This window comes from Nanorana parkeri, unplaced genomic scaffold (genome assembly GCF_000935625.1).
Source record: "Nanorana parkeri isolate BGI_ZX_2015 unplaced genomic scaffold, ASM93562v1 scaffold950, whole genome shotgun sequence".
Taxonomy (NCBI): Eukaryota; Metazoa; Chordata; class Amphibia; order Anura; family Dicroglossidae; genus Nanorana; species Nanorana parkeri.
Genome location: NW_017307218.1, coordinates 410,112 through 421,141, shown reverse-complemented (window position 1 = coordinate 421,141; position 11,030 = coordinate 410,112). Strand labels below are relative to the sequence as shown.

Genomic DNA, 11,030 nt, shown 5'->3' with positions numbered 1-11,030 from the left:
CTGACACCATTTCACTCTGCCATGTGCAGCGCCTCATTCTCTCTCCCTGCTGCCCCAAGGTTCCTCAATGCGCCCGTCCCCCCCTTCCCCCCAACCCTCCCCCTACCTGCCCCGCAATGGAGAATGGCAGACCTGCAGGCTGCATACAAGTGATCTCCATGAGATCACTTGTACAAAACAAGCGGCAACTTCCCTGCTGTACATTTAGCTCTGCTTGCCCAAAGCAGGGCTAAATTATCAAACAACTACCCGCCCAGCACTAGGAACTGCATGTCCCGGGCATCGGGAGATAGGAATTCCACACCCCTGCTGCCCCTCTACTCCCTGCTGCCCCGAGGCCGGGCCTTAGTTGGCCTTGTGGGAAATCCGGCCCTGGCCCTGTGAATACACACTTCCTTGTGTTATCACTCTAACTGAGCCTGCAGTCTGAACTACAACTCAATGTCTGAACAATGTAACATTATCATTGCCTGCTGAAAGCAATGCATGATGGGCTATGTAGTCGTCAGAAATTGAGATTGCATCACATCAAGCAAAGCACACTGGGAATCCAGGAAGTTGTAGAAATTGATGGGCAGGCTTCACTGCATTCACTACACAAAAGGGATTATTTTAAGTAAGCTTTAAACAGAAGGCAGCACTCACTAAATGCTTTGATTGCATTATCAAGAACAACTCTAGTATTTATTCCTATCACAGTGCTGATGTCATAGCAGGATAGCATATGATGGGCCTTTACAACTCCTTTTAAGAAACACTTATAGGTATCCTCCCCACCATCAGTCTGTGACTAGATAGTGTGAGGAAAAAGCAGCACATTGATGAACTCATCTCTGTGTCACTCTGCTCTGTCCTCCTATTAGAATGCATCTTGCACTACAGCACAACCGATTGGCTCCTTAAGATGCTTCTCTCTCTTCCATTCTGAGCTCTGCTGGACAGGGCACAGCAAAAGGTGGATACCAAGCCAAATTCAGGTACTTGCATTGCTTGAACTACTATGGGGTCTATTCACTAAGCTGCCGTAGGCAGCCGAGTGAACTACTCACTGCTGTTCGGGCTATTCTTAAAGATCCCAAACAGCAGCCAGTGAATAGCCGAATGCCGCAGAGCAGTCAGATCCTTTGGCAGCTTCGTGAATAGACCCCTATATACTTTTAAGGAGGTAATAATGATTACAAAGCTAAATTAATGTGGTTGTTTCATATCTGCCATCAGCTATAGGATAAACATGCAGCAAGGCCCACTTATAGGAAAAAGGAACAAAGAGTAAGTAAAACAGAAACATCAATTTAAGGTTTCCCCTTTATAATTTAGTTTTATGTTTATTATAGCACATACCTTCAGTTCTTATGTGTGGAGAATGAATACAAAATCTACACTGAAGAATTCCGCACTCATTAAAACCCAAACAACATTGTCCTTGATCACCCTGCAGCACTGCAACCATCCTCCTCTTATGTAACACCCTCTAGTACATTCCAACATTTAAACGTATGTTCCAGCCAATTTGCTGAAAGATAACCCCCACCTCAGTATGGGGTTGGATCACAGGAGAAAACCAGAGCATCCAGTGGAAACCCTCCTATACATATACACATAAAAATACAAAATCAGTGCAGAAAGTATGCTTGATGGGCTGCATTGAACTTAGGACCCCGCTCTGTAATCTCCTAAAAGGAAAGAGCTTAGTGGATACCTTTCCAGCAATGCTAACCCATCAAATGAAAAGCAAAAAAGGACATAAGGGTTATCACAGTGCCAGAGGCAACAATTAAATACCTCCATTGTCTTACACAATAACCTCCCATCTAAATTGTACTTTCAGAGCTCTTTGCAATCTCCGAGAGCCTGTCAGTCAAACGTCTGACAGATACGTTTTGTAGCTCAGACGGCACAATCTTTACACTTCTAAAGTGTTCGCTGTATAATGGCCGTATATATATCACAGGCTTGACGCATGCAGAGCAGACTTGTAATTCTGCTGCTGGCATCTAATTTTTTGACAAGTAATCTTAGGCTGGGTATAGACATTACATCCCTGGTGGCCAATTTGCAGCCATTTGGTCCTGGTTGTGTAGCCCTCAAAACCCAGCAGTCAGAAGTGAGTGGAAGTATTAATTTGTAAAGGGGCTGTAATCTCAGTGAACTCTAGAAGTCTAATGTAACATGTGCAGCCTCTGAATGTACCCTGAAGCTTGTCTCTACCTTCTAACCAGACCTGTAGCATGTCTTTGTCGGTATTCTGTAGTGTTACATATGCAGAATAATACCTGTGGCCTATTTTTTGAATCAGGGGCCACAGTTGAGGTTCTCTCTACCTGGTAAGTAGACCTCCGTGCATTTAATAACAGTGTCTCAACTGGCCAGATCACACATCGATCTAATGTCTATGGGCCACCATGAAATTCCATGGGCTAAGGCCTGCTACAGTCTCCAGCTTCTTTTTTTTTTATAACTTTCTTTTTATTAAATATTTCAACAAGAGAAACAAAGGCAGATTGTTACAAAGAGATCATGTTCAAAGCAAGTAACCAAGTAAAACAACATATTAGTTATGAGATTCGTTTGTCAATCACTGCTCATGTATATAATAGAGTGTGCATAAGAGAGCGTTATCATCAACTTTGTTGAAGGCAATAACAGTGTCTAATGTATGAAATCAAACACTCAAACAGATATCATAAAAACAAAGATATAAATAAGAAAGGGCATGATGAAGATAGGAAAAGGGGGGAGAAGAAGAGAGAGCGAAAAAAAAGGGAAAGAAAGAGTCCGTACCTCACTACCACAGAAGAGTTCCCAGGCATCTATTCCACGTCAGACATTAAGGGGGAGAATCTTGGATTCGCCAAGGAGGCCATACCTTTTTAAACTTGGAGACAGAGTTATTCAACAGAGCAGTGAGATATTTCAAGTTGTGTATATCATGAATCCTCCGGAGCAGATCTAAATTAGAAGGAGGACCATTTTAAAACTATCAAACATCTTGCTGCTGTGTAGATATGATTGACAAGCTTGGAACATGTCTTGGCCATGTGCGGCATGGGGAGGCCCAAAAGCAGGTGAATAGGATCATCTGCTATGGTTATATCTAAGTAAAGATATAACGCGTTCCCAAAAAGCGTGTATCTTGGGACACTCCCAATAAATATGCAATAAACTACCAGTATGGTTCGTACATCTCCAACACACAGGGGTATCGAAGGGTTTATAGTGTGTAAGAGCTCTGGAGTTGGTAAATGGTAAAGAAGTAGTCTCCAACTTCCGACCATAGACATAGGTTCACATGGTTGCCAAAGACAACCCATCATGTTTAGGTAAACACTGGCCATCACACATAGCTGAGGACAGCCAGATCTTGCTCACTAGTGTATATAGGAAGGGTATTCCAACTTTCGGCCCATCAGCTGTGGTTGAAGTACAGAAGCTTGTGGCAACTCATCAGAAATTAACCTTTTAGCATCTTTGAATAGTGAATCTAAAAAAAATGATTCCTGATTGGATAGTGTGGTATAGTACACCATGCCACTTGTATTCTGTATTACTCATATTATACTCTGTAATAAAGTCTATAAGCTACAGGCTGTAGCTGCCAATTGTAAATTCATATGTGTTCCTTTGATCCTTGTTTTTATTCATTAGTGTTAAACTTTCCAATCTGTTTTTCCAGAGATTCACCTAAACCAAAGTAACCCTCTTCCTGAGTATTTTGGTTACATGCGGAGTAGCCATGATTCTACATTGCTGGTGTCCCCGCTGGTCGTGGCAGGAATTGTAATTGGACTGGTTCTCTTTCTTTCATGTGTCACCATCATCATTGGTAGCCTGAGGAAAGATGGGAGGGAAAGAGACTGGCGCCTTCAAAATCCAAGCTACGGTATGTGACTTCTAAGTGTCTCAGTGGCATAGGAAGCCCAGTACACAAGGAATGGCTTGTCTATCGCCATAATTGTATAAGCTAAATAGAAAAGTATTTGTGGAAAATGTAAGAGTAAATGAATGTACATATTGCATAGTTCAAGAACGTTTGGCAAAGTTATATGACCTCCATCTTAAAGGGTCAGTCCACCCAGAATTCATGTTTCAGTGTTTAGGAGACTCTGGAGAATGAAACCTGCTGACAATAGCTGTCTTTTGGGGACTCTATTTGTTAGCGGGGTTAGGGTGTGGCGGCTTCACAGAGGGAATCACACTTAGTGGTCTTATAAACAAGATAGTGTTTATTGCCGGAGAGGCGGAAGCAGAGAAGGATATGTACAACAGTAGGGCAATTGTTTTTTTTTCTTCAGGCACATAGATCACGGATATAGCATACAGTCACATTCGTTAATACACGGTGGTTGGATGAGGGGCCCTGTAGACACTTCCCACTTACTGGCACAAGTATACCCCCGAGCACACAATGCTTGTCTGTAGAGGCTGATCATTACAACATGTTACCCGTTAACAGCGATATTCGTTCAGCGGAGGCATATATGAGCCTGATGCACTTTTCCTGCACTCACAGCGGTGATACTGATTCGGCCACAGGCACTGGGGAGTCTTTCATCCGACTTGGATTCCCAATGCAGGACTCCGGAGGAACCCTGATCTATCCCTAACAGGCCGGAACACTCTCCCTGAGTCTCCTAACTTTCTCTCACAGGCTGGGTAGCTGTCCCTGTCTACGTCCACACGTGTTCTGCCCAAAACGTGGCTGGGCTTTCCTTATCTACCAAACCACCCCAAAATGGCCGACCAAATCTCCCAAGATTTCGTGTCCTATCAGACACCAGGCTTCTCCAAAATGGTGCTGGAGACAACTATAGAGACCACCTATTTACAAACCGGTTTCCACAAAAACATAGCAATTCGGCTGGAAAGTGAGTATCTACCATTGCTACCCCACTCCACCTTGCAGCCCACTAGGCTGCCCTGTCACTGACAACTGCCTACATTTTAATGAGAGCTGTGCTGAGTTCCTGGGTCAGCACTCTTGCTGTGGAGAGAGTCTTACTCTCCCTGTTGCATTGTTTAATTATTTTACATTATGAATGCAATTGGAAAAACTTGAACCCAGAAAGGTGGGCAGTAACACCCAAAATTCCCAAGCGGACAGGAACAGTCTGCAGACTTATGGCAAACTATGGAACTGTGGAATTAACAATAGCCCCTACAGCAGCCGAAGGTAGCCGAATAGCTCAGCCGAGCCGAAATCACAGCCGAAGAGGGGGCAACGGTCTGCCAAAGCAGACCGTTCGCCCTACAAATGTAAACAAAAACAAAAAAAACTGGCGCAGGGTCCCCCTCCTGATCCATACCAGACCCTTTAGTTCTGGTAGGAAAGTTAGGAGGGATCACAAGTTAAAAAGAAGAAAACAAAAGTGTGTGGGGTTCCCCCAAAAGACATACCAGGCCCTTAAGGCATGGTAGGATTTTTAAGGGGGAACCCCACCCCCAAAATATGTGAAAAAAAGTGGGGATTTTTTTCTATATGGACAGCCCTTTTAAAAAAACTGTAATAGTTTGATCTCAATTTTCTTTTTTTGTTTAAAAAAATTATATCTGTTAATGTTAAAATATATTCATAAAAGCTTTATTTAACAAAATCATTTAATACAGGATACTTGCTTTGCAGAGAATCCTGGGCATAGTAATAAGAAGGGCTTTTTTGCTTCCATACAAGGAAGAGGAAGGCCGTGTCCCTCTTCTAATTCACTTAGCTGTGCGTAATTTGATCTCCAGCTAATCAGATCTATTTATGACGCAGGTTATTTAGTAAAGCACTGCAGAACAAAAATTATACAAATTTAATTATATTTTTATCCATGAACCAAAAAAAAAAGAAAAGAAAAAAAAGATAAAAACAACACTAAACATTTCTTTTAATGGCTGCCCAAGAAGTTAAACCCTTGCAATCTAAAATACTAACACTGCGGTGTACTAAATGCTTTCGCAGTATTTCTACAGAGGTACGCAAATAATACAGATGTTCATTTTATGATATTTTTTCAGTGCTGTTTCTAAGTTATCAGGCCAGATGGTATGGGACCCCTGTGCTCCGGGGCCCAATACAAGGTGTATTTGTTTGTCTGTTATGGTAAAACCTTTGATCAGGACTTGCTTTAAAGAAGAACTCCCAGCAATTAAAATCTTAACCCTTGCAGTGGGTCTACCCCTCTACCCTCCACCCCACTGCAAGGATTAAGTGCTTGTTTTGTCTAGGGAGCTGAAATAACAAAGGTATACTCACCCGAACTTTGATCCCGGCATGTTCCTCAGCATCCTCACATCATATACCCTTTATAGGACATGAAGACTCATAGGATCTTAGCTCACTGGAGCGCACTATGGGCCCTTAGTGTATTCAGGTAGGCAGCTGACCTCATTTTATGGACACATAATATTGCTAAACCCAGACCAATCATCCAATGGAAGGCTCATACTTATTTGCTTAGCTAAATCCAGGTGGTGACTTTTTTTAAGGACAGGCAGTGTATAATGGTTTTCATAAAATGTGTGCTTACATATATTTACATGTATACATTGCGGCAAAGATGATTGAAGTTTCTGGGCTTACAATGGTGAGCTGCTCACAAGTTAGTTAAAGGAGAACTATGAGGCGAGTGCTTTTCACTCACCTCATACCGTGTTTCCCCGAAAGTAAGACCTACCCCGAAAAGTGAATTACATTCATCCTTATAGTTCGAGCCGACTTGTGACAATGAAACTGTCACACGTCGGCTCAATAGATCAGGAAGTGAGCGAACACATACAGTCGCTCGCTCACATCCCTGCAGAGAGCCGTGACTGTCACTCACGGCTCCCTGCAGGGATTCCCCCCTCCCCGCTCCGATCCTCCAGCGCTGACTGGCGTAACGGATGGGGGAGGGGGCGGGCACAGCTGGCTCTGCCTCTAGATAGGCAGAGCCAGCTTTCAATCACGAAGCTGGGCGGATCTCGACAGTAATGTTGGGATCCGTCCCGGCTGCAGCTCGCGGTATACTCAGTATACCGCGGCTAGCTGTAGCTCACGATATACTGAGGTTTGGGTCACAGGAGGACGCTAGTTTATGTCCTCCCATGACCCTTAGGAGAACTGTGGGGAAAAGCACTGGCCCCATAGTTCTCCTTTAAATGGTGTGAATTTCTTACTTGCAGATCATTGCCGAGGTAGTTTTTATATGACAATTTTTAAAGATGAATGTTTTCTTATGTTTATGTTGTGTGTCAATATTCTATATTTATCATAGATAATATTTGTATTTCAAAATAATGGAAACACATCATGAAGAGTAAGGCAACAACACCTTACTACTTTTGTTTTTTGGTTTTATCTTATAAATAATCTAAATTATCTTTAAAAAAGATAATCTTAATTATAATTTTATTATCTTTCTTTTTTAAATAATAAAAATGTATATAAAATCAGCGTGAAAAAAAAGATATATTAATAATGGAGTTAGAGGAACATGTTTGGGGAAACGTTTAGATTAACAGAAACATTTTGCATTATGGAAAGAATAAACCATTTAAGTCTATGATAAGTCAGAGATAATAAATTAAACATTGAAAATCTGGTTATAAGGGAAGAGATTAAAGACTATGTGATTACTACAATCCAACATTCAACAATCACAATCGTTTATACAAATAAGAACATTTCCATTTTGGATTGATTCAAAATACAATCATATACTAAATATTATATGAGATACAATAATTTCCATGAAGTTCTAATATGTTTATTTGTTAAAGGAGAACTATGAGGTGAGTGATTTCCACTCAACCTCATAGTTCAAACCAACGTGTGACAATGAAACTGTCACACGTCGGCTCAATAGATCTGGAAGTGAGCAAACACATACCGTCGCTCGCTCACCTCTCGATCATGTCCCTGCAGAGAGCCGTGACTGTCACTCACGGCTGCCTGCAGGGATTTCCCCCCTCCCCACTCCGATCCTCCAGCGCTGACTGGCGGAATGGACGGGGGAGGAGCGGGTGCAGCTGGCTCTGCCTTTAGATAGGCAGAGCCAGCTGTCACTCACGCAGCTGGGTGGATCTCGACAGTAATGTCGGGATCCATCCCGGCTGCGGCGGTCTCAGTATACCGCGAGCTGTAGCTCGTCATATACTGAGCTTTGGGTCACGGGAGGTCGCTAGTTTATGTCCTCCCGTGACCCTTAGGAGAACTATGGGGAAAAACACTTACCCCATAGTTCTCCTTTAAGGTATCACCTTATATGTGAGAGGTAACTCTCACATAAAAGGTTATAAAATGTATATAATATCATAATTTTATTATACATTTATAAATGATCGACATGGAACAAGGTGAAGAACATAACATAGGTGAACTGATTTCAGTTTGGATTAAAGCAGAAAGTCTTCAATTAAGATAAGATGATCCTTGTTGTCCTTCACAATGACCAAATATGATATAAAAAGATTGAGCTAATAAAAATTTTTTTATCTACCTGAGGAATATCAGTAAATATTAAGGACTAAGGCCTGGTTCACACCTGGGCGTTTTACAGCGCTTTTCTACACGCTGTAAAATGCTCAACATGTGATAACCAATGATTGCCTATGGGCATGGTTCCCACCTGGGCATTTTACAGCGCGTAGGATGAAACGCGCGACAAACGCGCATATTCCATATGCCTAGGTGTGAACCCAGCCTAAGAGATACCCGTCTAGTGGCGTGAATGCCGTTACGGATGCCGCTACAATAGGCGGAACATTTATACATCTGCTCCTTACTTTGTGCTTACTGCTATAACATGCAGTAACTGATTGTTACAAAGATTTTTGAGTTAACAAATCATTTTTATGATACACAAGAAACCGATCGTGTTCCTAAGAAACGCATTTTCAACACCTGCGGGCCATGACGTGCAGAAGAAGAGAAGAAGCCACACGGGAATACTGGATTTCTGTCAGATTTGATGTAGCTCAGTAACTGATTGCATTTTAAATGCCTTAAAGCAAAGGTTTTGGCCCAGAGAGGGGGTGTTCCTTTTAGAATTTGCTAAGAGATTTTGATAAAGAGGATCATGTAGCTAAAAGTTGTGTTTCCTGAGCTTCATTTTCAAAATGAAGGTAGGGAGCAGGATGACTCCTGCTCCCTACCTGTGTAAATGTGTTAAATATTCCCACAGAATATTTCCTACAATGATAGCTGTAACAGAACAATAAGCTAGTAGGGAGCTTTACCCCAAAATTGCTCTATTATGATATATTGTTATCTGTTCACAGATGGAATATCCTATGCACCTTCTTTTGGAGATCTGAGTTCCGTCTGCACAGGGGACATGTCTCCAGCCTTAGATTTTGCGTCATATCTAGGCCTAAGTGTTTCCTATCCAGATTTTCCACCACGGTAAGAATTGAATAGGATGTACTCCTATAAAGATTAGGCTGCAAATACAGGAACGCAGGAGTGATATTTAGCTTGCTCACGCCATTACTGGCAAAGAGATCCATACATTTTAGGGGTGTATTTATAAACATTTTACATTCGACCGGTGAAATTTCATGTACATTCCTTTTGTGCGCATGGAGGCAAATACGAGTGTCATTATTATTATTTTATTATTATTATTACTATTATTATTATTATTTCTTTTTTGCTAGAATGTAAATGTGGAAAATGCCACACTGCAGCCACCAGATGGAGCTGAAGAGCATAGTATTTCCTACGCTCCTCAGCTCCATCTAGTGACTATAATAATGTATTTTCTTACTAGTACATCTGACTTGAAAAGAAAATATACTAAGAACATTGCTTTTGCCGCCATTCACACAGAACAAACGCTCACAGAGTTTACAAAGGCGAATGTCTCTGCAAACTGTTTGTAAATATGCCCCTTAGTAATAGACACGTATAGGTGTGAACGGGCCTTTGGGCTAGATTCACACCTGTGCCCCTAAGGTAACTTGCACTAAAACACACTTTTTAATGCAAATTACCACAACGTGTGTTGGGCTGGATTTACACTGTTCAATGTCCGCCCATGGTAATGAACACGTGTAGGTGTGAATAGGCCCATAGTGTTTCTGTATCCACGTTTTCACATGTGAACATGAAGATGCGCATTTTGATTGGCAGCTCATAAACCACGTGTGAACATGAAGACGTGTGTTTTGATTGGCAGCTCATAAACCACGTGTGAACATGAAGACGTGTGTTTTGATTGGCAGCTCATAAACCACGTGTGAACATGAAGACGTGTGTTTTGATTGGCAGCTCATAAACCACGTGTGAACATGAAGACGTGCGTTTTGATTGGCAGCTCATAAACCATTGTGGGCAATGGAAGAACGCACGTATAAACACGCAAAAACGCTCACGAAAATGTGCAACATGCTACCGTTGCACGATTTTGGGCTTTTCCAATGAGTTCTATGGGAGTGGAAAAGCGCTTTTAACTGCCCATAGAAGCTCCTGTATCTTTTCAGGCGTCTGGAGTTTTCCTCTTAGGTGTTTTTCTGCTCAGGTGTGAACCAGGGCCATTGAAAATCATGGGATGTCTTGTGTCGGGCAGTTAAAAGCGCTTTTTGAACTGCTTAAAAATGCCGAGGTGTGAACCTGGGCTAATAGAACCTCTTAGTGTTCCTTCAAAACACATTAAACTGCTGCACATAAATGTGAACCGGCCATATGGGAACGAATGAGAATTCTAATTGAAATGCAATTTTCTGCAGTAACAATCATATATCTCGTCTAATGCTCAGATACCGAGAGCCTGCTTTGACCTTCATGACTGAGGCCTTTTTTTCATTTTTTGCACCCATGTTATATTCCACATTTTAGGTCTGAAAATGACTTAAAACCCTAGCGCGTTCGTCGTTTTCATACGTAGGCGCACCCGACGCGTGTTTACGTGGCGACGCTCGTGCTCACGGGGGCGGGGGACTTTTTAAATTTTTTTCATATTATTAGATTTATTTTATTTAATTTTAATGTAAAAAACTTTTTTTTTTTTCTTACTTTACTTTGACTGCTATTACATGGGGGGGCTTACAAGCCCCCCCATGTAATAGCA

General features: G+C 41.9%; 1 protein-coding gene across 3 annotated transcripts in view; it reads left to right on the top strand.

The window, feature by feature from the left end:
- BEAN1 (brain expressed, associated with NEDD4, 1) overlaps positions 1-11,030 on the top strand; it is a 36,576-nt gene that overhangs the window by 16,304 nt on the left and 9,242 nt on the right. For 2 of the 3 annotated variants that reach the window (XM_018566453.1, XM_018566451.1), the window contains exons 3-4: positions 3,828-3,880; positions 9,241-9,364. In XM_018566453.1, coding sequence (XP_018421955.1) covers positions 3,828-3,880; positions 9,241-9,364 — 177 coding nt within the window. Of the gene's footprint in view, positions 1-3,673; positions 3,881-9,240; positions 9,365-11,030 lie in introns of all 3 variants that reach the window. The other variant, XM_018566452.1, reaches the window with a different exon arrangement.